Source organism: Drosophila albomicans, chromosome 2L, assembly GCF_009650485.2.
Source record: "Drosophila albomicans strain 15112-1751.03 chromosome 2L, ASM965048v2, whole genome shotgun sequence".
Taxonomy (NCBI): Eukaryota; Metazoa; Arthropoda; class Insecta; order Diptera; family Drosophilidae; genus Drosophila; species Drosophila albomicans.
Genome location: NC_047628.2, coordinates 4309672 through 4335711, shown reverse-complemented (window position 1 = coordinate 4335711; position 26040 = coordinate 4309672). Strand labels below are relative to the sequence as shown.

The following is a 26040-nucleotide window of genomic DNA, read 5'->3' as shown; positions in this document are numbered from 1 at the left end:
AAAATATTATTAGATATTCAGAGATATACATATATATATAATAGATTTGCACTAAGAAAATGATACGTTTAGCAAGCCAATAGAATTATGGAGATTACGCCTTGGTTGCGGATAGCTCGTAGCATGTAAGAAGCATATCGCCCGCAACATACAAACAATTGAGTGGAGATCCTCAATACACAATTCAATCTGCATTAATCTTACATATATTTCGTACAATTTTGTCGAGTTACCATTCGGTTGCACTTACAATATACAAGTGGGTAAATTTACAGATTTTGATCCTACCATATACATAAAATTTAGATTAAAATACACTACAATTCCTATATATAAATGTATATAAAAATATACAAATATATAGTTGGTATTTAAATGTTTGTTTCATTTAAATGTGATAGTTGAGAAAAATTGCATTCGCATATCTCAAAATAAAAACAAAAAGCAAATGCAAAAAATCGAGGACGAACTAAAGAAAAACGAAACTAACGAAAAAGTGGTAAACTAAAAACACATTTGTCTAAATTGATAAAAATAAAGCGAACGTTTTAGCTGGGACTTAGCCCGCCTTTTGAGTTTGCTTTTGCCTTTGCAGCGCCTCAAATGCTTCAATTTCCTTCTTTTCTTTGGCTTGATTGCGTCGCTCGTATTCCAGCCGATGTGAGATAATGCGCTCAACAATGCGCTCCGTGGTCATTTCGTTGCCAGAGTCGAGCAACTCAAAAATGGCTCGCGTCTTGGGCACAGCATATGGATCAATTTTACCATCCTCCATGGCAATCGGTGTGCGTCCATGGCAGACAATGTCGATCTTAAAATGGTCAAGCAGCTCCTCTGTGACGCAATAGGGTGCGCCGATCACAACCTCATTTACAAACTACAAACGAAAATATCGTCATGATCAGTACTTTTTGACAAAGGAAGAACTTACCTTGCAGGCCAATACGCTGAGAACACGCTCATGGAGATTCATAATGGGATAATTGCTGCCTTTGTACGAGTTGACAACGGGATCTGTGTGCAATCCCACAATTAAATAATCTCCCAATTTACTAGCCTTTTCCAGGAAATCCAAATGACCCACATGGAAGAGATCAAATGCACCTGCAACGTACACCTGCAAGACAACAAAAAAATTATAAGAATCTGTTTTATAAATGAAATAAAGGTGTAAATTTACAATTTTATCGCTGGGATTAGGTGATTTGCCATCACTAAACTGTATGATCTTCTGCGTTGTGGGTAAAAATTGGCTGCATCCGGTCCAGGGACTCTTTGCTGATGAATCCTGACCCATGTTTGATGAACCTAGACGGGATTGCAGTTGTTGAAGTTTTAAAAGTTTAGCTGTCGATTCTTTTTTGTTTTGCAAATTTGTTCAGTTTTTTGCCAATAGATATACATATGAGCAATAAATTAGAGCATAGTTTACAGTTAAGATTGCGATTTGATTCGATCATTTCAACATTTCGGTTCGATTTGCAGGTTTTGATAGTTGGATTTTTTTTTGGATATTCATTTATGTTTAGAACGCGGGGCGGCAACACGCACGGGATTTTTCATATATTAAGTTCATAGGTTTCGATTTTGATTTTTTTTTTTTCAAGTTTTGAGTTTTGAGTTTGGTTAGTGGTAAACAGTGCGTACATAGAAATAAAAAGAAGAGAAATAGTAAAGATGTAGAGAGCAAAATAAAGCAATGTTTCGTCACGTTCAACGAATGCTACGGGCCATGAGCCAAGTGTAACGGGTAGGAAATAGAAATTTTATTAACTAAAATCTAAACGTGCGGTGGCCCAGTGTTTATATTAACCAAGTATAATTAAAACTTTGAACTTTGCTTCTCTCCTTACTTGGTACTTAATGTGAATGTGTGTTGTGCGAATGCATGCAAGGCAATTAAATATTCAAAATAAAAATAAACATATAAAATTGAAAGTATTAGTGTTTTGTTAGTCGATAGGAAAAAGTATGAAAAGAGAAACTCTCTGATAGGAAGGGAAAGGGAATCATAAATAATAAATGCAACTTAAAGTTAAGAAAGCGGCTTATTGAAAATTTATCAAGTGAGGGCTACCTTCTTTCTCAATATCATATTCGGCGGAGCCTTGACGGAAATGATTGCGTGTTAGCAGCAACATGCGACCCACGAGATCTGTGGTTGAAACGCCAGCGGTGCGTTTAACTTCCCTGTGAAATATAGAGAATGGTTAGAGAATTGGAGTTCTGGTATTATTCAATAGGGTCAAGTCTTACTTGTAACGGTTTGCTGACTTAACCAGATGATACGTATCGACACCCTCGGCGGTCATAGTTATATCATCTGCAAAGATGCAACGATCATTATTAAGACTATTATTAGGATAGCACGCACAAATTCCAGCTTACCGCCATGCACACAAAAATCACAGTTGTTTTGATCGAGCACTTCTAGTGTGGTCACATAGGGTGCACCTAGAACCACTTCGTCGACCCATTTGATGCCCTTGACCATCTTAACGCGCTCTTCCTCGGTGAAGACGGGTGGTCCTTTGTGTTTGGTGATCTCCTCATCGGTGTGTATGCCCACAATTACCTTATCGCCAAGTGCTTTGGCTTGTCGCAGAGAATTGGCATGCCCGAAGTGCACCATGTCGTAGCTGAAAAAATAGATGTTCAGACATTTAAAAGCGATTCCGCAAATTACAAAATTTTCTATTTAATTTTTTCGCGCTTGTGGAAAAAAAAACAAGATTTAATATGTTGGCCTTATCACTTTTAAGCGGAAGAGCGATAGAAATACTCAGGAAATAGGACTTCATTATTCTCTTTATTTTCGGTCTTATCAACATTGCAATTGGCGTAGTGTGAGCTGAAGAACAAAACAACTGCTTGGAATTCAAATAAACATATTAATGCGACGCGTTCTTCTCTAACAATTCATGGTGTTGACTGACTTGCTATGTAACCTCTCAGATTCCTATTCTCGTGTTGTTAGTTTACAATGAACTCAAGCGACCTTGCGATGTAATCCCTAGCGCTTCTGATTCACTGAGAACAGATAACCCTGGCTGCTGAGATCACACCGCCCTTGTTCCATTTATAGCAATACATATTTCACTTCGCGAGACTTTAGTAAAAGTTTTCCATTTTGCGGGGTTCAAATACCTTTAAACAGATTTTAGCAGCGACAAATTGAAAATCAATCTGAGCGCGTGTACGACTTTTGACATCGATGAGCATATTACTGCAACAATCTGTTAAAAGCCACAACAAATTGAGAATGTTTCGCAGTTTCGTAGTTTTTTTTTTCAATTAACCAAGCTGTTATACCGTCTACTACGAGCAACTACGAGCTATGCAGTCGATTATCTTCCACGTACGTGCAATTACCATAAACACATTTCATTTCAATGTGTAAATGAACCACAGCTCGCATTAATTGACCACAAGCCAGCGACTGGCCAAAGCCCGTCTCGACGAAGATGGACAACCAGTCGACAAGGGAAGAGAAGGAAGCAAGGCTTTTCCCCTCAACGACGATTGCTCCACTTTTTCTTTGTACGCTCAGCCCCAGCGGCGTCGTACTTTGGACACGATCATCAGTTGCGAATATGGGCACAGAGCGAGCAAGAGAGGGAGAGGAGAGTCGCAGAAGCAAACATCAATACAGATATGGACAGTACGACCAATAGCCGAGTGAAGTCGATGCTCTTGTTGATTGTGATATTCGAATTGCCCAGAGTGTTGCCCATATCAGCATTATTGTCTATTCATAAGTGAGTACGCCTATATGGAATGCTATAATCGCAATACGATTCTACGTAGCTACCACGTGCCGGGATTTGGGCTTCGACTTCGTCTCCAGCTTTCGACGTGACGAACTACGCAAATAGCTTCTATGCCCCTTTTATTACATTTTATTTGCAATTTGAAAAAAGCGTGTCGAACGTACTTTAAGCTTGTGAAACGTTTTCACGCCCATATCTTTATTCAAGCAAAAAGGCTGAATTAGCATGTAAAACTTTCAAAACGTTCAGTAATAGTAATATAAACATTTTAATGCACCAGTGTGACAAAAATGTCAAAGCCCTTACTCATTAAACATTTGCACTGAAATGTAACAGCAATAAGGCGGCATATAACCTTGAATAATAAATAACAAGAGGAGAATAACACTTTTGGTTTAATATCAGATTGGCTTTATAATTCTTATTATTATTATTATTGTGGATTTTTTTGTTTAATGAAGCGAAGTAATTACAAAATTTTGTTATGTACTGATGCATTTATTTCAGCCGACAACCGACTAATTTAAATTTTCGCAAAAAGCACCAACTTTCACCACACTAATCAATAAACATATTACCTATGATCACTAAATGTTTGTACAACACAAATACGACTTTTTTATAATTGCCAATATCTGAACATGTCATAAGATATAAAACTAACGCGGCCAAACCACTATCAATATCACTATCAGTATCAATAGTTATTAGTAATACAAAGAGCCGATCGAAAAGAACCCATTCATATCAAAGTTACAAAATACAAAAAAGTAAATATGTGATAAGTCACCCACACTTGGCAATACGACAAATGGTAATCAGATTCCAAGCAAGTGCCATAAAATAACCATGATAACATGCTTGAAACGTCATCGTTATCAACTCGGCAGACTGGCTAGCCAAATTCCGATTGGCCCACGACAATTAGTAATGTTGTTAGACGTAATAAATATAGGCCACAACATTATATAATATAAGCAACAACTTTTGATTTCGTATCACAACTCTAAATTTAATACAAGCTAAGGCATAAACGAAGCGACGTCATTCATCAGCATCATCGCAACAAAAATATTTTGAAAATTTCAATTATTTTTAGCATGATAACGGGATGAATAAGTGCCCTTAACAACCAAAAGCAGCTATATACGTACATACATACATATGTGGGTAGAGTCCCAGACCCCAGCCGGGACTGGCCATTCATTAAAACGACAACAAGAACTAGAAACGGAACCTTTGCTCCCGGAGACTTCGCGAGACCAAAGAAATCTGTGCCGAGTGAAAATATCACCGATGTTTGTACATATGAATATTATATAGTTTGTACGTTTGTGTACAACAAATACAATGTAGACACATGTGCTATGTGAGGGAATCGAGTGCATCACTCAACGCTCTGCGGTCTTAATCAATTGAATTAACGTCGTCCGTTTGCTGATTAAGAAAATATCACGCGATTCAGGGTAGAATTTGCGCTCTCTCGCGATAACTGAATACTGAAGCATTATACTTACATATACTTATATTCGTATGAAAGTATATTTAATAGTATTACAATATTGATGAAGACTAGGGTTTTAATGTGTCAAGTTCATTGACTTAAGAATGCAAACAAAATTGTTTCTACAACGAGCATATGCCTCAAAACTACGTCAATGATCTTTTCAATAGATAGACACAGACGTACCATTTAGAGGAAGACTAATTTGCCCCATTGTAGAGGTTAATGGGCTGCTCATCGTATAAACAATTGAATACTATGACCATCTGTAAACATTTCATTTTTTTTTTTTTTTTGTGGAGTCAAGCTGCTGTTGAATGAATTTCGCGTGATTTGATTACGGTGGCGTCTTTCCTTATCAATACAGCTCCCCCAATGCTACCATTGACCCAAAGCAATCATCTGAGGACACATGGTATTCATCAACATTTATTTACCCGGAAATAGATTAGTCTGCCAGGTTTTGTACTATTACAAAAGCCATTGAATAATTCATTCAATAGAATAACTCATTCCGCAGCGGCATATTTAAAATTTAAGAAAAATGTTCACCAAAAAAAATTATTTAAAATTAGGTTTTCAATTAAAAATACATTTATACATATGTAATAGTTGAAGGTAAAGTCGACCAGCGTTTTACTCGATTTTGACATTTTCGAGCTTTAACAAAATGCAGAGATTACTTATTTTTATATAGTAGACCCAGAATATTTTATATTATTTTATAGAATCTAATATTTAATGTATTACAATTTTATTTCATTCATTTATATTCCCACTTTACACATAATTTTCATCAATCGCAAAAGAAAATAAAATTTTTAATCAATGGGAAATATATATATTATAATATATATAATTTCAATTCGATCAATTTAAATTAAGTTAATTTTTAATATTATTTTTATCAATTCGATCGGTTTTCACCCAATTTAATTTTTTAATGTAATTTTCATAGTGTATATACATAGGTTCTTACTGGAAAATCATTTCGCTTTAAAACTATTTTATATTATGCCATGAGATTGTATAGTATTTGAGTCTAATATCAAAGATCAAATATCTATTTTGTTTCTACTGTTTTTTGCTAACACAATATTCTGCAACTATATATACAATGTATATTAACATTTTTTGTAATACCCAAAAATAACTAGTTCAAAAATTATACGAAGACGAATTCCTAATCTAACATAAATGTTTTATTTTTTAAGTTACTATATAGGTAATTTACTATTCGGTAAATTTATGTAAAAAAATCAATAGAATTTTTTGCTGTAAAAAAGCAGTTTTAAATGTGTCACATAATTTCTAGGCGTGTCAACTTTTATCCCGCAATCCCGCAGGTATAAAGAGCTTTTTCAAGGCCGACCGTCAATGCAAAATGCCAATCTAATTATGCAAGAGACGAGTAAATATTGTATAAAAAGAAACAAAAACAAACAACCGAAAACGAATTCAACGATGACGTAGACAGCACAGTGGGACACAGTTGGGTCAATGTCGCAACCGGGTGCCGCCAACTGTTTGTGGGGCATGCGCGAAAATAAATCACGTGATGTTTAAGGCCGATGCCACAACGAAATCCGGCCGGCCCACAACAGTCAACAAAGAGCCACGTCGAAAATGTTGCCCAAACCCAAAACACAAAACGTGCTGCAGACGACGAGAACGTCGTGAAAGTGGACATAGAATGGGGTTGGTTTGACGAGGGACAGCGGTTGAAGGGGAGTGTAAGAGAATGACGCTGTACAATGTGCGAGGTACATACAGAGAATCAGGCGATGCTGACTCGTTGTTGGCTTGGGCGTATGCATCTCTCATCCAAAATACAGCAGAGAGCGAGACAGGCGTATAAACAATGGGTATTTTTACTTGTTTCTATACTCACACATGCACACATGTTTTATGTACATAATTGTGTGATATCAAAGCAGTTGAGGAAGTCTTTTGTGATTGACATGCATGTATGTGTGAGCATAACACCAACCATGCCAGCATGCATGCATACATAACATACATACATGTATATGTATAAGTGAGCCATTATTTGTCTAGCTTGATCAATCGATAAACCGGTCAGACTTTTCATCGTGCAATATCTCTAATAATGGTAATCAACGCAGAGTGTGATAATTAGAAAAAGATTGGCGATCATTTGCAAAATGCTATATGTACGTTGCAATTGTGTAAACATTTACAATCGTCGCCGAAGGTTTCGCTTTTAGTTGACCTTGAACCTGTCTGAGAACAAAAACAATTCTATGTTCAATATGTATGAATAAATATATGTATTTAGTTATCATACGGAATTTGAATTGCTTTTGATTAGCGCCAAGCTAACAACAAATCGAGTGACGCAATGAAAATGAAACAACTACCGCTGGACTCGAAATGGAAAGAAAACAGAACACACGCGTATAATGTGTGCATACATATGTATTTTAAATTTAATAAGAATTCCCATATATGTATGTACATACATATCAATGTCAATGATGCGCGAACACAAATAACTATTGTGTAAATCATCAATCTATATATAAGCACATAAACCAACATATTCCCAGAAATGTACATTAAAGTATGTATATACCTTTCATATGTATATATAAACATTACAAACTGACTCACCAGCCATCACACCATACGCGTATTTCGTTCCCCTTCCCTGTGCCGTTGCATTTGTTGCTGGTGACATCGCCGTTGCCGTTGCAAGTGCCGTTCATTAATTTCTCACTCATAGTTGATTTTAATATTTTGCAATTATTGGAAATTATAAAGACCTAAACAAGAATCACATGCAGTTTACACCGATTTACTATATACACTTAAACTTCCGAACTATGTTATTAAGAGCACATTGATTATTATTTTTTTGACGAAGAAAAGCAAGAGGCGACGTGCACACTTCAAGCTCTGTGTGGTTTGTGACAATTTTTGAACGCTATCAATATTTTTATTTCGACAAAGCTTCAATAGCTACTTAGTTTTTGTCGTGCTTTTGCTTATCAGCACGCGAACGCCTCCGGAATTTTCTGAACTGTGTGTGATATTCTAAAATGTATTGCTCAATTAACGAACCCTTAAAACAAATCTAACAGCTGATTGACAGTGAGACCGCGTTGCTAAAAACATACCATAAGTACCATTCACACAAAGCAGCAACATTCCAATTGAAATAATAATTAACACTACATGTTCAATAAGAAATCACGTAGTGCTTAATAGATCACTCAACACAATATTAAAAAAAAAAAATATTAAATATTTAAAATTCATTCCAAAGGAAACAAAAATTAATTTTATTTTAAAATAAAAGTACGATAAAATCGTGATGAGACAAGACGTATAAACGATAGGCAGGCATTGCTTCTTCTTCACTTACCGACAAGTGCCGCGATTTGTTGCTCCCTAAAAGAAATTTGTTTTTCATACGTTCTGCAACAAAAATTGAATTAAAACTTAATTTAGAGAAAAATGCGTGCTAACGCATACGTATTGGCAAACCTAAAAGGCGATGTTAATCATGTCATAGTCAATTTGGGCATTATTTAGTAGACAACTCTAAGTATTGACACATTTTATTTAAATTTCACGTGCTAAATTCAGAAAATATATTTGAGAAATTTGTCGCACAAAAACATTTTCTTCATTCAAACATTGCTGAAGTGGTTGTTGCTACATTCACTTTGTGTTAATCACCAACATGTCAAAAGGAAGAGGAGCAGCCGCAGCACCAGCAACTGGAACTTCTTTGAGGGAATACGCTGCGGCCGAGGATCGTTTGCTTGACTTTTTCTCACCACTGTCCACAGAAGAGGCAGCTGCTGCCCCAGGGCCAACTGACCCATCAGCCAGCAGCGATGTTGCTCAACAAAACGAAGTGGATCCCTCCAGAGACAACATGCTGGCCTTCATTTCCGATGACACGGAACTGCACAGTTTGCTGGCCAACTCGGAGAACAGCTTCAAGGGCTTTGATAATGACATGCAGGAGAACGACAGCGGAGGAGGGGATCAAAGTCATGTCTATGGCGTGCACTTGTCCATCGTCAACAGCTCTCCCAAACGTGTCGTTCTCAGTCCCCAGATTACAAGTAAGTTGTAGCACACTTTTTCCAAGGAACTTAGCATTCATTTGGCTCTTGCAGATGCACCGCTGACTCTAATGAATGTGAGATCAACCAACGATGAGTATCTGCTAAGCAATGGCATTGGCTCGCACTCGCAGCAGTCGAACGAAGAACAGATGGATGAGATTGAGGAGCAACATGTTATGGAAGATTCGGATGCAGGCTGCGTCATTTATGACAACAATGTAGTGCTCTTGACGGATGACCAGTGCTGCGAAATAATTGTTACACACAGCGTGCATCCCGGAGCCGAGATGGAGCGTGCCTATCTAATGGCAGTGGAGGAGGAGCAAGAGCTGAACAATGGAGGTGTTGTCTACAGCAATGCCGAGGATGAGGAGCCCAGCAACGAGGCACACGTGTATCTAAGCGATGCAGCAATGGTGTTGGACCAACAACATCAGCAGCATCAACAGTTGATTCTGGATACAGCAGTCGATGAAGAAACACCTCAAGTTAGCGATTCGTATGTGGATGATATATGTGAAGTGTACGACCATGAATTGGAGGAGCATGACGACGAGTGTGTGGTAGTTGAGCCGCCAAGCAGTTTGCGGATGCAAATGGGACTGCAAGAGATAGCCATTGAAGAACAGCAGGAGCCCGAGGAGCAACCCACCATTCTGATTGCCAGCGATGGTGTGGAGGATCAGCAGCAAGAACACGAACAGGAACAGGAGCAAGCGGCTGCTGCTGTGCCACATAGCAGCACTACCGAGTTTCCAGTCAGCTCGACGTCGATGCCCAATGGAAGCGACTATGATGATTACGACGATGATGTGGGCACAGCAGAGGAGCAGTCGCCGCCACATCCACGCAAGTATGCGCCGCTGAAGAACACACTCTCTGCGGACGCCATGGATCGTCGGCTAGCAAACATTTGCCAGGCACAGCCACAGATGAGCTTTAGCGAGAAAATGGATAATTGGAACTGTGCTCTGCATTGCGACGTCGTCGAAGATGTGGAAAATTTTGAGGCCGAGTTCGAGCAGCATGAAGCAAAACCCGCTGTGCAGCCAAAGTTCAATGAATTCTATGATAAATTGCGTCAAAGCAACGCCGAACTCAGGAGAGATTTAATTCAGCAAACGGCAGCTGGAGAATTAAGTGCCATCGATGCTCACGACACTCCTTATTCCAGTGAAGATGTGGCCATTCAGAAACGACCCAACTATAGGCGACTGCTGCAGCATGATGAGCCCATTGTGCTAGACGACGATGATGACGAAGAAGATGACGATGATTGTATCGAGGTGCATGTAACTCCATCTATCAAAACATTAGTCCCCGTGCCTGAGTCGGAGTGTGCGGCTGAGCCAGAAATGGATTCACAGCCAGAGCCGCAACTAAAAGTGGAAACGCAAGTCGAGCAGCACACTCCTGAAAGAGTTGGCTTTAACACAATCCAAACGCAAACTTTGCTGCAGTCTCTGCAAACCAAAGAGACCTCCACAACAGACTTGGGCAGCCAAGAGAAACCATCCTCGTGTGTAAAGAACAATCAATCAATCGTTCCCGATGAATTGTTGTATCAAGCCATTGTTACTGAGCAGTACACGGAATTGGAGAACAGCAAAAACACTCAACAACTTAGTGTACAGGAACAAAAGCAGCAAGGTAAGATACTTCAATATCTCGTCTCTCGCTTAAATGCTCTATCTCTGTCTCTATCTTTCTTGTTAAACAGGTCTGGAATATCACAATCACGTGCAGCTCAATGAACAACATGAGTTTTGCAATTATCTCGGGCTCACGGAGCTAGCAACTGCCAATGCGGTGGCAACCGCAATGCGAGAATTGGCCAACAGCAATGTCGGTCGACGATCCTTGCGAGTGCGCACCCAACAACAGCTAGATCGAATGCGCAACGATGTGCGCGGCAAACGGGGTAGGCAGCAGAAGGAGAAACGTGAGCCACAGCAGCAGGAGGATGAGAAGCAACTAAACAGCGAAAGCTGCAACAGCAGCGTCAGCAGCCATCGCCAACAAAATGTGTCGCTGAGAGGCAAAGAACCCACAGCTCTAGCCAATATTTTTACGGCACCAGCCTACGAAATGCCTTCGGCAAGAATTACGACTCCAAGTCAAGCACTCGAATACTTCTTTCAATCGCCGACAGGTGACGTGGAGCAACAGCCCGTTGCTGGGAAAGCTTTTAGTAGTAACGGCAATGCGCTCTCTTTGGAGGCAGCGTTTGCCAAAGTCTATGCGGCTGCAGCGCCTGCCCAGAATGATCTTCACGAAAGCATGCAAAATCGTTTGCGTCAGGCGCGCGAATCCAAGCCATCGATTTACATTGTCAAGTCCTTGAACAATTCTGCCTCATCTGCCGTCAGTCCAAATGCCTTTGTCCCACCGTCACCTGAGCGCCTGAAGTGCAACAAGACACCGATATCTGAGGCAGTGAGTGGGGATGTTGCCACAAAGACGTCGCAACGCAAGTCGCTAAAGAAGACCCCGCAGAAGGCTACGCCGAAACGTCGTCGCACGACTGCCGCTGGACCAACAACCGCGTCAACTCCACCTGACCGCGAACTAATCACGCGTTCAATGAATTCCAAGATGCTGCGCAATCGCAAGGTGAACATGCTTAAGACCTTCGAGTTGGCCGATTTGCCACAGGCTCGCAACAAGCAACGTCTGAGCGGCGGTTCAACTGTCGCTGCGAAGCGTGTCGCAACAAAGAAAACATCCAAGAAACCGGACTCCTCGCCTGCGCAATATCTACTAGTGGACACCACTGAGCAGCAGCGTCTGGATCAACAGCAGGCATCGCCAACCAAATCGACAAGGATACCGCGCACTCCAAAGCGAATGCCGCAGAGAACATCAAGACTGCGGCATGAACAGCAAACAGTCGAATCAAAGTCGTCGAAGCGTAGGTGTCTTCGAGCGAAATCATTGCCAATGGCGTCGAGAGTGGACGAACCGGACCGCGTCGCAGTTGCCAACGCTGATTTAGGAGCTGTGCCATCTGTGAAGGGTGCGCTGGAAATGCAGAAACCTTTAATGGACACTCATGAGTTTATTACGAATCATGTCGTAGTTAGTCCGCCGCTGTTCACTGCAGCAATACGACGTTATGTAAACGCTGTGCGTAGCCCCATGGAGCAGCATCAAGCGCCGGAAGCGAATGAGGAACAAGAAGAGCAACAGCATTCACCACCGCTTGAGGGATTCGTTGATAGGACTGGCAGATATTCTCCGTTTGCCAAACCTGCATTAATCTATCCCCCAGAGTCATCGCGGCCACGTTCGCCACACTTTTCGCGACGTTCACGTCAAATGGCCGGCACACATGTTGACTTTGAGATGGATAATGTGCGCCAGATGCAAATGGCACCGCCTGGTGCTCTGTTGTCGTTAACCAAGGGCCCAACAACGCTTCGAAACCCGCTGGCGGGCAAAAATGGCAAAGTTCTGTACATGTACTACGAGCTAGAGCAGCTCATTGTATTGCAGGAGCGAATAATCACCTTCTGGAAGTACTCGAAAATCTTTAATGTCCTGCAAAAGCCCAAGCCAGACGATTTAACTACTAATGCCGCAACGTCCCAGCAACACTCATACAACATATTTGGAGCCAACACAAGTTCAACTGGCAACAATAAAAGCACTCGACGCACAACTGGCGTCTCAGATGATCTGGAATCGGATAGTATTGATCAACATTGGGTGTACTTGGGTGGCACTCGGCGCACAACAAATGGTGAGTTAAACATAATGTCACCCAGTTATGCTGCGCTTAAAATATTTTCATCAAAACGTTAAAAGGAAGACACTGAAATACATTTTGTAATAGACAATACATACATACAGTATTCACATAACAATTGTTATTTTGCAGCCATTTTTATTCTGATACCCATAGGCAGAAGGAGGCATCTCCGTCCCCGTTATGTATATATATTCTTGATCAGCGTCAACAGACGATATATTCACGTCTGTTCATATGAATACCTAGATCTCAGAGATAGAGCTTTTAAAGCTTGCACGCAGATAAAGTTTGTATCAAATTTCTGACTTGCCCATTTCCGTTCACGCATTCAGTGCTTATAATAACAACTTTAGTATTTATTACTCCTGAAAATGTGGTTGCGAACAGATAAAAATTTTAGAAGTTATTGTATTTAAAAAATACTTTTGTATGGTAAAACGCCTTACTACGAGACCTAGTTGCCTTGACTGACAATACGGAAAATTTTTTACTCTAAGGTATATTTTAAATGTAGTACTATCTCAATAGATCAAATATATTCCTCGGCATATTTTAGTAGTTTTGATTTAAATTAATGTGGTATATTTTAAGAATAATACCGCACTGTTTTGCTATTTTTCAAAATCGAACACAATTGAATTCAAATTGAACAGTTGCCATCATAAATCACTTATATTCTTAATTGAGTATTTATAATCATTCTTTTGTTGCAATCCTTGACATAAACTTGATTTACTGCTTCTAACAGATGTGGAAGTGGTCATGCCTTACGCAAATCGCCTGTGCGCGCACAATTCAACGCCCGTCTATATTGAAATGCGAAGCCACCAACTGGACCACCACAGACGTGAGAGCATGCTGTTGTCTCTCTACGTAAATGTATATTACTATTGCGAGGAGGAGATGCGTCCCAAATTGCATTCGGTGCATCTGGATGCGGTCAATTGGTGAGCATGAAACTTATTCCAATTCAAATTGCCGCAACTAAAGCATATCTCGTTTAATTAGCGATTGGAATCAGGTTATCTACACCTGCATACCAGAGTCACGCTATTTTGTTATGGCTTGGCAGCAGGAGATCGTCATGGGAAAGCCAAGGTCGGGCATCTGCAAATATTCGCTGACACCGACATTGGATACGCTGGCCAGCATACGTGAGTTCAAACAGCTGCGCCACGAATTAATACATATCGAGTGTTTAATGGAGGATCGATTGATTGGCTATGGGCAGACGAGGATTACCATTTGGGATCATCGCAGCGGCGATACGCTGATGAACTATGATTTGGGCTTCGATCTTGGACATAACCTGGGCGTCATGCATTTCCCCAGCTTCGAAATGGATCAGAGCAGTTTACTCGTCTTGTATCAGCACGTCAAAGAGCAGAATAAGTGGCCAGAGTTGCGGATCATTGCTTGTGAATTATCTCATGCGACACCATCACACCGATTGCTGCATATACATCGCTTGCCTTCGCCTCAATTCGATTGTCAACTGGTGGCCATCAATACAGGAGATCACTTGATACTCAAATCGCCATCGGACGACGAGATTTGGATTAGTATAACTGATCCCCGGCAGCTAACTTATCTGTCGCCGCAAGGATGCCAACGCTATTACACACGACAAAAGCAGCAGGTCATCATAATGACACCGGAGACACTGACCGTAGACAGCATTACGAATTATATCCTGCACTTAGCCACACAGCATCAGCGTATGATGAGGATGGCGGCAGCTGACTTGGCTGCCACAACTCGCTGACAGTTAGCACCAGACGAATCCTGTGTACACCAAATATTCCAAAACAAAGATTCAAAACAAAATAACGAAAATTGTCCCGTGTTTTAACTGTAGCTTGGGAGCACTCACGTGAATTTAGATTTTAGTTTGTTAATTTTGAATTGTTTCCCAACTTTTAATGCTTACCAAGATTGTTCTACAAAAAAAAAACTTTATCAATATGAATATAACTATGTACGTTTCGCAGATGCTCTTGGAGCATAGTATATGTATAATCTTCATCATTTATATATTTAGTTAACCACCAAATAGATGTAAAATCCAACTGTAATTAATATTAGCTCATTAAGTCGAGGAGAAATCAATCAAGCTTACGTATATTCTATGTATGTATAACAATCGTTGTTTAGAAAATTGTGAAAACCAGTTGAATTATTTTATAATTTAGATTAAGCTAATGCGTTTCTATTTTTATTTTCTAAAAGAAAAACATGATTTAGGTTAAAATCTAGCATACTGCTAGCTATGTACAATATACAGTAAGTAACTGCTCTTACATTTTTTTGGAGTAGAGCGTGTCATATTTAGTTAAAAATTTACAAATCACCAAAAGAAACACGATTAAAAACAAAAGCCATTACAAATCATTTGCACAAAGTTGTTTCCTTGAAAGGTGGGCAATTAAGTTTCCAGCAGTTGTGTTCTTTTAAGAAAACTGAACCCAACCGAAATGATACACATATGTATTTAGTACTTGAAATAATGTATTTAAAACGCATATTGGTATATGGACTAATTAATTTCAACTACACTTTCATTCAATCGTTACAAATACAACATTATGAGCTAATTAATGTATATAATTATTTATAATAGCGTTTCTTAGTTTTTTTTCAATCTTGTTTTGCTATTTTCTAAAGTCTAGTTTATTTACATAAGATATATACTTACTCAAAAGTAAAATTCATCATATAAAAGTTGTGAAATGTTATAAACTACAAAATACTACTATACATGTACAGGTATTGTAGAATCGTATGCATATATAATATCATACGTGTCTGATATAGTACACACACAGCAGTACGGTCCTTTAATTTCATACCGCTTAGTCGTTGCTGTTAGGAAGCTGATAACTAGCCTGCGAGCTAATTCTAATCCTTCAATGAACCGTAAATAATTTCAAATTCAAATGCTAAAAATAACTACTACATATATAATTAATAGCGCCAATGGAGCTGATGTGCATCCTCGTGTTGTTGTTGTAGTTGGGTATATCTTTAAATGATGTTTCTAGCAGAGTACACGAATTTCCATATGGATTGTGGAATTGCGAACGAAAGTTACAAAATACATATGCTTATTATGTGTACACAGTTAGTGAAATGTTTATCGAAAAGCAGTTTATAGGTTTAGGGAATGCCAGAGGGTCCTTGTTGAGTAATCACTACAATTCCTTGTCTGGCTTTTTCTTTGGCATCGTCGTCATTGTTGCCGCCTCAGATGCGGACGCAGATGCGGATGCAGATGCAGACGCAACCGCCGCCGCAGCTGCCGCTGCCGTCTCGTTTTGATGCGCCTCCTTGGCGAGCTGCCATCGCTTGAACTCCACCATTTGCATTAGCCGAACCCGTAGCTGAGGTCGTCGCTGCATGGCATCGGATAGCTTAGCGAATTCCAGGCTGTACATAAAGACAACGGGTATGGCAACATCATCAGTGCCATCGCCAGACATAGCGAACATTGGTTGCGTCTCGCCGGAAGAACCTGCTACATTATCACAGACGATTAGCGCCGCGGCGCCCGCTTTTTGTGCTAGTCGTGCCTTGCTCACGAATGTGCAGTCGCCGCGCTCCGCCACCAAAATCTTGCCGCTAACATTTTCGGCATTCAACAGCTTCTCATCGCAAGCGCGTGGGGGACGAGCCCACACAATGTGGCCCTCGACGAACTGTTCACCAACCAGCTCCGGACTAAAGTGCGATGGGCCGGCCATCAGAGCTGTCCAATCCTGTGATTGATCATCCAACGCATAGGCGACGGCCTGTAACCAAAATCAAGATTACTGATTAGCTAAACAGGAAACATTTTATTCCGTTCGTATATATGTAATCTAAGAGGCCTTCTCTTTTATTGATTCCATTGGCAGTCCCATTTTGCCACTAGCTTTCGCTTGAACATCTTAAATATTATTTCCATCTCACCATTAATCGAATATCTGCCGAATTGTCTTGGTCATTACGCACCTGCAGCTGCGCCAACTGATTCATGCTCTGCATTTTGGTTAGCTCCAACATTTCCTGCATGAACTGCAAGCCCATTTCACCTTCCTCTTGACTTTTTGCCTGTTGAAGATGTAACGTTAAGGACTGGTAAAAATATGATGATGTATCTAACATCTGTGTTTATAATAGTTAACAAAAATCAAATGGAAACAAATCAAACAACTTAGCAAATGCAAACGTAACAAAAAACTTACATTATAGAAACTATGAAACAGTCGCACCTTGCCTTGGCTACGATCGCCTACAGAAACCATTGTGATGCCCATGTCGTAAACAGCTCGCAAATGATCTGCATTGCTTGCTTGAAAGTCCAGAGCACTGAGACGCTTTCCGCTGGTGCTGCGCGGGCACGAACCCGTAATGAAGTTGCGCAATGGTTTGCGTACTTTCTCAGGAAAAAGCTTATTGGAACTGGGGCAGGTGCGCATGAAGTCGAGTACATTGTGCTCGTCCGATTGCCGAAAGCCTGCAATGAGTTTATTCTTATTAATCTGACTGACACTGCAGATGCACCTACAATATACTCACTAAACGTCGAGTTCCCGAGTTGCGCAATGGACAATGGCAAAAGATGCGCTTCGGTTGTGAAGACGAATTCATCCACATTGATGATCAAATCCTGTGGCTCCGAGAACAACAGGAACAAATACTTAAATGTCTCAGAAAGCACAAATGAGTCCATGCGATCCTCATGTTTTCCAGTGCGGACATCATTAACGGCCGCGTAGCCACATGAGACTTTGGCATATTGTTGAAGCGTCTTCAGCGCACGCTTTCCCACCTGCAGGTAATGATGATCGCCAGTAGCTCGATACAAGAAGTATGTGGACTCTATGAACTCTGGTCGCAAATGATGCTGACCCCAGTGTATCTGAAAGTCAACGGTCCATGCCTCCGGTATGAGCGTATGCATCTGCATCACCTGGTAAAGCATTTCATGCGTCTGCACAGCCGGCTTTAGATCACCCGAAAGCACCTGCAGACCTGGCCAAAAGGCCAGCAATGAGTCCATAAAATTGCGTGACTTGGCGTGCGGTCTATGCATCAATACGTCCAGTAGCATAGGACCCTCGCTGACATACTTCATGACCGCATTATAATGTCGGTTGAAGCGCGCCAAATATTTGTCATCGCCTAGCAACACATACGACTTGAACAAATACTCGTAGTAGCTATCAATTCCTGCTCCCACGCCGGAATCACGACGAACCCAATCTCCTGAGTGCACATTCAGCACGGTGCCCATGAGATCAGAGCCACGATGCCGCAGTTTCCACAAGGCGTCCATTGCGGCATGTGCCCTTACCTCAAAAATGGGATCGCCCGTTAGTCGCGATAATGCCGCAAATTCCAGCAGTATTGTGCCCGCGCATGCTGTGCACGTTTCCCGCGATTTCTTGAGCTGTGGATCCTTCATACCCAGTCGCAGATTGACACGTGCATGGGGAATGCCCGTCGTGGTATTGAATGCCGGCAACAATCGGTAGCCTAGCTCGCGTGCCATCTCAAGCATTTCACCCTTGTACCAGTGCATCACATCCGCCTGTTTCTGCAGGTACTCTGCCAGAATGTGGGCTGAGAGCAGACCACCAACCATGCGAATGTTGGTCTCGAATACCGACACAATAATATCGCTGTCGAATTGCACATCGCGTATGACCAACTTGACGGCATGCTCGAATTCAGCAAAGTCGCCAAGCAATACCAATGTGTCCAAAGTGTCCACAAGCGTCATGGAAAAGCTTCAACAAAAGAGACAAATTATCAACATAGAGAGTATTTATACGAAACATTAATTGAATAACAGATAGAATCTAAACAGAGGACTTTTATGGTATTAGGACTGTATCTTTTGGTACATTGATTTGGTACATTTTTATTCGTTGGTATTTGCGTTAAATTAAAGTTTCTTTCTTTTTAAACTACAACTTAAGAAGTAATTAAATGTGAATTATGATCAAAATATTAATTGACTAACAGAAAGTTTTATACTGTAGTAGTTATATTCCCACACTCGTACCATAAACTGTATTCATTTCATCATTGGTACATTTATTCTATCGCATTGCATCAGTTAATTTTTCGAAATAAGGTAATGAAATAAATAATTTATTCGAAGCTAATGAAATACCTTATACCTATTAAAAATGTTGAAAATGATTTTTGAATGTCAGAGAGCGCGCCTAACAGTGTTCTGTAAGTTGCAACATGCAGCCATAAGAAGTACACTTTATGTAAGTTGATACATTGGACAATTTCATTAAAAAATTTTAATTAAAATTAAAAATGTTCATGTAACAATTGTGAATGTTAAACATATTGTATACAATTGTATCTGGCATCTTTAGCTTTTGCTCACTTTAGAAATAACACTTTCTCGACGTGCAATCAAGATTAAATTCATTTATAATTGTTGCTTGCATCTAATCGCAGCAATTATTACTGTAAATTGATTAACGATACTCACTTGCCTAGTATGTCGTCCATGTCGCCACGCGATGGAGTCACGCCTCGATAGCGACCTTTGCAGGACAGCGGCATCAGCTCATCGGCAGGATATGCGTTCGCCATATAAGCATTATATGCATGATAAAACATGTCACGCGACTCCTCGCTGCAATATCAAATGGATGTGAATGGGATTAGAATGTAGTACATGCGAAGTATCTTTAGATTTACCGCAGCTCAGCACGCTCCTTGTGGGACATGTTCTGTGTGGGAATGGTGCTCGCATCGTCGGTCAGCACGCTCACGACCAGAAGAAGCAGCGAGAGAAGAAACTGTGCTATGATAGCCGTTAAAGTCGAGCTCATCTTGTTATTACCTAAAACGAAGGCTGACTGAAGGCGCTAGCTCCAAATGCAGGCAGCAGGCGCTGTTCGTAAATTGGTTTTGGCAGCCACAGTTGCCGTTAGTGGTTGTTGTTGGTGTTAATATTATTGCTTGTTTCGTCTCTCTCTCTCTCTCTCTAAATATATATATATTTATATATCGCTTGTGACGTTGACCTTCACTTTGAACGTGTTACTTGTTGTTGTCGCTGTTGTCGTTGCTGCTGGGCATTTGAATTTATCACGGTCTCCGCTTTAGTTGTATAATTCGTTTGTTTTTTAATTTTAAATAAATCCCTCAATTAACACAGAGTATGGACAGCTAAATTAAAAACACAAAAAAGAGTTTATTATATATGTATATAATATGTAAGTGTTGAATGTGAGAGAATACACATAAATACATATGTACACTCATACACATGCATAGTTAGTTTTTGGCCTACCAACAGAATATGCACATTCACTTCTATAATGCACTTGTTCATGCAATTGTGCGTCAGATTTGGGAGCGTTTCTTCATCAAAGTTGTAACATTGCGACGAAATGTTTAGTTTATTTTAATCTTGTTTGTGCTGCTCCAATAACAAAACACCACGACTGCAAATCGCCGAAACGCGAGCAGGGACCGCCAGCTGCAATTCTGATACGAATGCTGCTGATATTTAGTATGCACATATGGTATTCAGTTAAAATGCCACATGGGAGTTAAAGTTGGTTATATGTTAATTCGCTTTGTTGGCAGTTAAATTGGTTTAAAAGGGCAGTTCTTATCAATTCTGCCATAAATTGCAAAAAAAAAAACACTAGGGAACACAGTGACCGCAAGCGTGATTTAAAGATATACTTTTTAAACCCAACAAAATATACCAAATGCAACACTTTCATGACTACACTATATTAGGCATGATTACACTATTACTTGCCACACTCCCATGAGAACATGAATAATAAAGGATATCAAAAACTTTATTTAATAAATATATAATTTATTTTGAGAACGTGTAAAACAATGCCGAAAACCAAAAGTTGTATGAAATTGATTTAATGTTTTTTTCTTTTCTATTCTGATGAAAAGTTTGAAAGTGTCATTCTGGCATAGCTAAACTTAAACGGTGTAACCAGCGTATGCAGATGTTGACGGTGCTGGAAAACGTCTTAGGAACAGCTGATTTTGCCGCACTTTTAAAGGCCAATATATTCAAATTTTTTAAAATGGTAAGAATATCTTTCAACATTTAAACAAATAATGACTCTTTTGATAACAGAGGCGCAGCCTAGCACCCAGTCAAAGGATAGGAGTGCGAATCAAAGCAAAGGATTCATTTACGCCCCCATTGCTCAAGAAAAACAAACGTGCATGTCAACAGGAACTGGAGAAGCGGCAGAGTGCTTTGCGCGATGCAACCAACGTTGTTGTCGTTGAGCTACCGCTGCCAATACGCTTCACGGCCAACAGCGAATATGAACAGGCTATTGCCAAGGTGCTGGCACGCAAGTTTAAGGTGCCCATTGCCAACTACGTGCCTGACTATGGTGGCAATCGTTCCCTGGGCGTTCGTCGATCCATTGTGCGACGAGCACTACACGATCCACAAGCTTGCAATGCCCTGGTACTCTACACCCCACCCATATATACGGAGCACGAGCGGATGTCAATGGATGCAAGTAAACTTCTAGTCCACGTTGTGGTCGATCCCATACTTAGCAACGTTTTGCGTCCACATCAACGCGAGGGAGTGCGTTTCATGTACGAGTGTGTGGAGGGAAAACGGGGAAACTTTAATGGCTGCATTATGGCCGATGAAATGGGTCTGGGTAAGACGCTGCAGTGCGTCACACTCACCTGGACGCTGCTTCGTCAAAGTGAAGACTGCAAGCCCACCATATCAAAGGCCATTGTGGTGTCCCCTTCATCGCTGGTCAAAAACTGGGAGAAGGAGTTTACAAAGTGGCTGCACGGTCGCATGCATTGTTTGGCCATGGAGGGAGGCTCCAAGGAGGAAACAACGCGAGCCCTCGAACAGTTCGCCATGAATACGGCTACCAGATGTGGAACTCCAGTGCTTTTGATCAGCTATGAGACATTTCGTCTGTATGCGCACATTCTGTGCAAGACCGAGGTAGGCATGGTCATCTGTGATGAAGGGCATCGGTTGAAAAACAGCGACAATCTCACCTACCAAGCTCTGATGGGTCTCAAGACCAAACGACGGGTTCTTCTCTCCGGCACGCCTATTCAAAATGATCTAACCGAATACTTTAGTTTGGTCAACTTTGTTAATCCAGAGATGCTGGGCACAGCCTCGGATTTCAAGCGTAACTTCGAAAACGCCATATTGCGTGGTCAGAATGCAGACTCCTCGGATGCAGAGCGAGAGCGAGCGTTACAGAAGACACATGAGCTGATCGGGCTCGTCAATCAGTGCATCATTCGTCGCACCAACCAAATTCAAACCAAATATCTGCCCGTCAAGTTTGAAATGGTCGTGTGTGCGAAGCTAACAGCAGTTCAGCTTCAGCTCTATACTAACTTTCTCAAATCTGATCAAGTGCGGCGCAATCTGGCGGGTAAGTAAATTGATACTGTTAGCAGATGAATGAAATCGCTACTAATTAGCTTATAATGCAGATTGCAATGAGAAAACTTCGTTGACGGCTCTAGCCGACATCACCACGCTGAAGAAGCTTTGCAATCATCCAGATCTTATCTATGAAAAGCTAGTTGCACGCGAAAAAGGTTTCGAGAATTCGCAGAATGTGCTGCCCACAAATTACAAGCCCAAGTAAGCTATTTTGAATTTCCGAAGTCGAAACTTTATATAATCGAATTAAATTTTTGCAGCGACATTAATCCGGAGTTGAGTGGCAAGTTTGTTCTGTTGGACTTTATGTTGGCATCGATACGTGCGAACAGCGATGACAAGGTCGTGCTCATCTCAAACTACACGCAGACCTTGGATCTGTTTGAGCAGTTGGCGCGAAAACGTCGATACACTTATGTGCGGCTGGATGGTAGCATGACAATCAAGAAACGCTCCAAAGTGGTGGATAGATTCAATGATCCCAGCTCGGACTGCTTTCTCTTTATGCTCAGCAGCAAGGCCGGCGGTTGTGGTTTAAATTTGATTGGCGCCAATCGATTGTTCATGTTTGATCCCGACTGGAATCCAGCCAACGATGAACAAGCAATGGCTCGAGTGTGGCGCGATGGGCAAAAAAAGCCCTGTTATATCTATCGGCTGGTGGCTGTAAGTTTGATCTTTTGTCAATAGACAGTTACATTATAGTCTTCCATTTATATACTTGTAGAGTGGATCCATTGAGGAGAAGATTTTGCAGCGGCAGACGCATAAGAAATCTTTGTCTAGCACAATTATAGACAATAAAGAGTCAGAGGAAAAGCACTTTACGCGCGATGATCTCAAAGATTTGTTTAGCTTCGAGGCTAACGTTCTCTCCGACACACACAACAAGTGAGTGAATCTTGGAGTTGGTTTTCTTTCATAACTATAATTTGATTGTACATTTCCCCTAGATTGAAATGCAAACGCTGTTTCCAGGATGTGCAAAGACAGCCACCACCGGACAACACGGATTGCACGTCGCATTTGTCGCAATGGTTCCACTGCTCCAACAATCGTGGTCTGCCTGACAGCGTGCTCTCTCAATCATGGACAGCAAGCAAATGTGTTTCATTTGTCTTCCATCATCGTTCCCAGGGAGAGGCCAAATCGACTGCACCCAATATAACGGAAGAGGAACATGATGAGCAACAGCCATCGACAAGCCGCAAACACAAGAAGCCATCAATTATTAGTGATGATGAGGATGATAAAGACTTCGACCCGAATAAGAGTAATGATGAGGATTTTATGGGATTTTAGGTTAATTTAAAAATAATTTATTGTATTTTGCATTTGCGGAACCTGATTTAGACTTTGTTGTAGGCTAACCTAAAGCTAATTATCTCATTAATTTGTTAACAATTAACCTAATATACATGTATATACGTACGTAAGTAGTTTAACATTTAAAATATGGAACCCACAGCACAGCAGCACTAAGCACTCAGATTTTGACTTTCCATAAACACAACTACAAGCGCCTAAAACAGCTTAACCTAAAGCATAATTTGGATTTATAAAAAACCTGTTTAATGCATACAGCTGACATGCATATGCATATATCTATATATTATCTTATATAAATAGTATACCAACGCAGTGTTAACACAGTCAATCGAACACTTTTGTATATAAATGGTAGTTAAACGTCAATAATCTTATGTTCCAGCTCTACCCAGACGTTGCTTTTCTCTGGAGGCTTCTGCAATGGCGATGGCTGTTGTTGCAACTCGAAGAGAAATCCCCTAATGCTCTGGTAGTAACTTTAAATGAAAAATAAGAGAAAAGAGATCATCAGAATATTGAAGAACGTCATTAGAGCAAATATGTATTTCAGTCAGTGCTTAAAAATCGCACAAAGCAGTTGTAGTATGTTAATTAGTTAGTGCTTTAACATGCATACCAAGGTATACAAATGCTTGACCTTGTGCAATTAATTTTGTCCATTTTTAAGTGGGCTCATATTTTCTAACTATGTAGGTGGAATGTAATCTAATTAGCCTTAATTATGTTTTATGCTTATGTACATACATATTTGAAGCGTTACTATTTTTAGAAAAGAGAGCACTTACCCATCCACTATCCAGGTGTCGTTGTGTGAGCCACCCGGGAGTTCAATCATACGCTTCTGTTCGCTACCACATTTGGTATACAAGGCACGCATCATGCGCGGTGGCACTAAGTTGTCCGCAAGGCCCGATATAAATAGAAAAGGTACCGAGCACTTGCTTATCTTGTTGAGTGAATGATACTGAAAGAGTATTGCGAGATTGTAATTCAATTAAAATTAATTTGATACAAAATCTGCTTGATGACTCACCTTATTTTTATACATTAGATTTGGTATATATTTCACAGATGGATGCACCAGCTCCACAGCCATTTCACGTATGCTGGTGAACGTATTTTCCACAATGGCGCACATCAGCTTCTGACCATAGACAGTGTCGGCGGCCACGTCAATTACAACAGCACCGCCCAGCGAACGGCCAAAGAGTATCAGCTGCGAGTGATCCAAATCGTGGCGAGTGTGCAAATAATCAATTGCAGCACGTGCATCTGTAACTAAACCACGTTCGGAAGGCACTCCAGTAGAGAGGCCATAGCCACGGTACTCAACCATTAGAATGTTGCAATGTAGATGATGATAGATTCCCCAAACCTACGAAAATTTAATACATTTTAAATCTTAGTGGATATTTCCAATGATTATTTCACACTCTGTTTACATTCTGCATTCGATGTCCCATATTGCCAGCGTTGCCGTGAAAATAGAGCAATGTGGGCACTGACTTGCAACGCTCTTCCGGCTGGCTGATCCAGAAGGCGTGCAGAGTCACGTCATCGGGCGTCTTAATACTAACGGTCAGATGTGGCAGATTGTGCATTGTTGGTATTGGGATGTAAATACGAGAGTTTGTTGGCAAGTCGGGATGATACAAGAGCAAGTCTTGTGCATGGTAGAAAATAACTGAAAGTAATACAGTAATAAGCTGTTAGTAACAGACGTTTCTATTGCATTGCATACGTACGTAATAGAATCGCTGCAAAAAGCGTTAGCGTCATGTAACCCCCATAAAAATAGTAGAAAATAAAAAACAGCAGAAATGCGCCCAAAATGCCCACGCCGACTCCACGCGATTTGGGCAGCGCAATGCCCACTTCTTTCATGTTTAATACGTGCGTGCGTACGTATCAACAAGCGCTACATGCTGCTATTCCCGCATTTATAATTGTAATAAACACATCTATTTAAAGAAATTGTTGCTTGGATCGAAAACTTATATGTAGTTAGAGTATTTATCACGAAACTGCCAACTCGTTGCTGTTCCCATTGCCTTTGACAGTCTGGCAACCTTCAAAACCAAACAACAGCTGAATGTTATCGGAAACAGGTGTGATGCGAAGTGATGATATCGATAAAT

The 26040-nt window shown here is 40.7% G+C and overlaps 6 protein-coding genes across 13 annotated transcripts in view; 3 read left to right on the top strand and 3 right to left on the bottom strand.

The window, feature by feature from the left end:
- The window catches only part of LOC127565354 (thymidylate synthase), a 97249-nt gene that overhangs the window by 28874 nt on the left and 42335 nt on the right, over window positions 1–26040 (top strand). The window lies entirely within an intron of this gene.
- LOC127565346 (ethanolamine-phosphate cytidylyltransferase) lies at window positions 189–8302 on the bottom strand. Of its 3 annotated transcripts, none has more exons than XM_052003401.1 (7): window positions 7909–8302; window positions 2389–2639; window positions 2257–2323; window positions 2078–2190; window positions 1181–1347; window positions 932–1117; window positions 189–877 (listed from the first exon to the last, which is right to left on the bottom strand). In XM_052003401.1, the coding sequence occupies exons 1-7, from the start codon at window positions 8016–8018 to the stop codon at window positions 560–562; spliced, it is 1212 nt and encodes a 403-aa protein (XP_051859361.1). In that variant the 5' UTR covers window positions 8019–8302; the 3' UTR covers window positions 189–559. The 3 variants fall into 3 exon arrangements, with proteins under 3 accessions (XP_051859361.1, XP_051859362.1, XP_051859360.1); XM_052003402.1 differs by having other exon boundaries at window positions 1181–1308; window positions 7909–8301; XM_052003400.1 differs by having other exon boundaries at window positions 1181–1356; window positions 7909–8299.
- Window positions 8737–14964, top strand: LOC127565335 (uncharacterized). The gene is made up of 5 exons (XM_052003383.1): window positions 8737–9374; window positions 9429–11027; window positions 11098–13119; window positions 13877–14075; window positions 14137–14964. Exons 1-5 carry the CDS (start codon window positions 8984–8986, stop codon window positions 14891–14893), a joined length of 4968 nt encoding a protein of 1655 aa, XP_051859343.1. The 5' UTR covers window positions 8737–8983; the 3' UTR covers window positions 14894–14964.
- Window positions 15619–20768, bottom strand: LOC127565337 (ER degradation-enhancing alpha-mannosidase-like protein 3). 6 transcript variants are annotated; one of them, XM_052003385.1, is made up of 7 exons: window positions 20435–20768; window positions 19837–20310; window positions 19625–19771; window positions 17686–18899; window positions 17352–17623; window positions 17077–17241; window positions 15619–16916 (listed from the first exon to the last, which is right to left on the bottom strand). In XM_052003385.1, the coding sequence occupies exons 2-7, from the start codon at window positions 19968–19970 to the stop codon at window positions 16320–16322; spliced, it is 2529 nt and encodes an 842-aa protein (XP_051859345.1). In that variant the 5' UTR covers window positions 19971–20310; window positions 20435–20768; the 3' UTR covers window positions 15619–16319. The 6 variants fall into 6 exon arrangements, with proteins under 6 accessions (XP_051859345.1, XP_051859348.1, XP_051859347.1 ...); XM_052003388.1 differs by having other exon boundaries at window positions 17077–17217; window positions 17379–17623; XM_052003387.1 differs by having other exon boundaries at window positions 17119–17241; window positions 20435–20767.
- On the top strand, window positions 20841–23875 carry LOC127565339 (DNA repair and recombination protein RAD54-like). Its single transcript, XM_052003392.1, has 6 exons — window positions 20841–21206; window positions 21257–22559; window positions 22621–22774; window positions 22834–23239; window positions 23301–23464; window positions 23527–23875. Exons 1-6 carry the CDS (start codon window positions 21117–21119, stop codon window positions 23873–23875), a joined length of 2466 nt encoding a protein of 821 aa, XP_051859352.1. The 5' UTR covers window positions 20841–21116.
- Window positions 23870–25942, bottom strand: LOC127565351 (protein ABHD13). Its single transcript, XM_052003408.1, has 5 exons — window positions 25648–25942; window positions 25345–25586; window positions 24936–25277; window positions 24688–24866; window positions 23870–24378 (listed from the first exon to the last, which is right to left on the bottom strand). The coding sequence occupies exons 1-5, from the start codon at window positions 25784–25786 to the stop codon at window positions 24258–24260; spliced, it is 1023 nt and encodes a 340-aa protein (XP_051859368.1). The 5' UTR covers window positions 25787–25942; the 3' UTR covers window positions 23870–24257.